Below are 1,902 nucleotides of genomic sequence, written 5' to 3'. Positions count from 1 at the left end.
TGCTAATCTAATTATAGGGGGAAGATATTACTTACGCCTTTTATTTACTCACATCAGATGACCCACCTCATTAGAGAATCTATTGACCATGGATGGAATTCAATGCACATTATTCAAACATTCAGCTCAAAAATTAGGTTTATTGGAATCAGATAATAGCATCAGAGAATGCTTAGATGAAGTCGTCATCTTTCAAATGCCAGCAACCCTTCGCCGCCTGTTTGCAACCATACTGGTTCACTGTGAGCCCGCAGATGTTAATAAATTATGGGATCGATACCTTGACTCATTATCTGAAGACTTCTCAAGGAAACCTGGTGCTACGAAAGTTTCGATTATAAACGACACCCTTTGCAACATTAAATTCTTCTTAGAGAGCATGGGAAAGGATATCAAGAAATTTGATTTGCCGCCTATTCAAACTAACCCTCATTCAAAAGGAAGTTTATATCCAAGAGAAATTCAAGATGAACTCAATATACATATTCCAGATGAAGACCTCAATGCTGAATCATCACTCAATTCAGAACAATATAATGCATACACTTCCGTACTATCATGAATAAAAGGAAATAAAAGCGGGATTTTCTTTATTGATGGGCCAGGAGGAACTAGGAAGACATTCTTATACCGTGCTTTGCTAGCCAAAGTAAGATCAGAAGGGATGATAGCTCTTACTACAACGACATCAGGCGTGACAGCAGTAATAATGCCCGGAGGCCGAACAACACATTCCAGATTTAAGATAAAAATCTCAATAACAGAATCATCTATGTGTAACATATCCAAGCAAGATGGAACTTTAAAGCTGATTAAGATAGTTAGATTAATAATTTGGGATGAAGCTCTAATGACTAAACGTGTTGCAATTGAAATATTAGATAGAACATTAAGGGATATAATGGATCAAGATGAACCATTTGGTGGCAAAGTAATAGTATTTGGTGGGGATTTCAGACAAGTTTTACCAGTAGTACCCCGCGCAACAAGATCACAAACTGTTAGAGAAAGTTTAGTAAGCTCATATTTGTGGAGCAAAATGAAAAAGTTGAAGCTATCGAAGAATATGAGAGCAAGAACAAATTCAACATTTAGCGAATTCCTTTTAAGAGTTGGAAATGGAGATGAACCGATAGTGGCTGATGACCTAATAGCATTGCCCACTTCTATTTTGATAAAGAATCAAAGTGATGATTTACCGGAAATTGTCTAATAAATGCAATTTTCCCATCTTTAGATGAGAACTTCAAATCTATTGACTATATGAAAGATCGAGCTATCCTGGCAACAAAAAATGAATATGTCAATATGCTAAATGATAGAATCATAAAACAATTTTCAGGTGAAGAAAAAGAATTCTATAGCTTTGATGAAGCAGTTGATGACACTAATCATCACTACCAGCCATAATTCCTAAACACGTTGCTACCAAATGGACTACCACCCCACAAGCTGGTATTAAAGAAACATTGTCCTATTATTTTATTAAGGAACCTGGATCCGACTAATGGGCTATGCAACGGAACAAGAATGGTATGTCAAGATTTTAATTGTAATATAATCCATGCTAAGATCACGATGGGCCAAAAGCAGGGAAAAAAGTTTTCTTGCCAAGAATACCATTATCTCCAGCAGAAGATGAAGGGTTCCAGTTCAAGTTCAAACGAAAGCAATTTCCAATACAGCTATGCTTTGCAATGACAATCAATAAATTGCAAGGACAAACAATTCCTCATGTAGGCATCTACCTCAACACGTTTTCTCTCATGGACAGCTGTATGTTGCTTTATCACAAGGGACTTCAATGACAACAACCAAAGTCCTAATAATATCAGACGGAAAAATTAAAGAATATGAAAGATACACAAAAAATATAGTATACAAGGAAGTCCTCCAGCCAAT

The 1,902-nt window shown here is 36.2% G+C and overlaps 1 protein-coding gene across 1 annotated transcript; it reads left to right on the top strand.

Moving 5' to 3' along the window:
* Nucleotides 1–664: 664 nt before the first annotated feature.
* On the top strand, nt 665–1,213 carry LOC109827146 (ATP-dependent DNA helicase pif1-like). Its single transcript, XM_020394107.1, has one exon. It carries the CDS (start codon nt 665–667, stop codon nt 1,211–1,213), a length of 549 nt encoding a protein of 182 aa, XP_020249696.1.
* Nucleotides 1,214–1,902: the final 689 nt, after the last annotated feature.

This window comes from Asparagus officinalis, unplaced genomic scaffold (genome assembly GCF_001876935.1).
Source record: "Asparagus officinalis unplaced genomic scaffold, Aspof.V1 AsparagusV1_Un53, whole genome shotgun sequence".
NCBI classification, from domain to species: Eukaryota; Viridiplantae; Streptophyta; class Magnoliopsida; order Asparagales; family Asparagaceae; genus Asparagus; species Asparagus officinalis.
The sequence above is the reverse complement of the archived record's forward strand: the minus strand, read 5'-3'. Positions and strand labels throughout refer to the sequence as shown.

What these genes read in the sequence shown, in the direction of transcription:
- LOC109827146 (XM_020394107.1), top strand. Translation starts at nt 665, where the DNA reads ATGATAGCTCTTACTACAACGACATCAGGCGTGACAGCAGTAATAATG.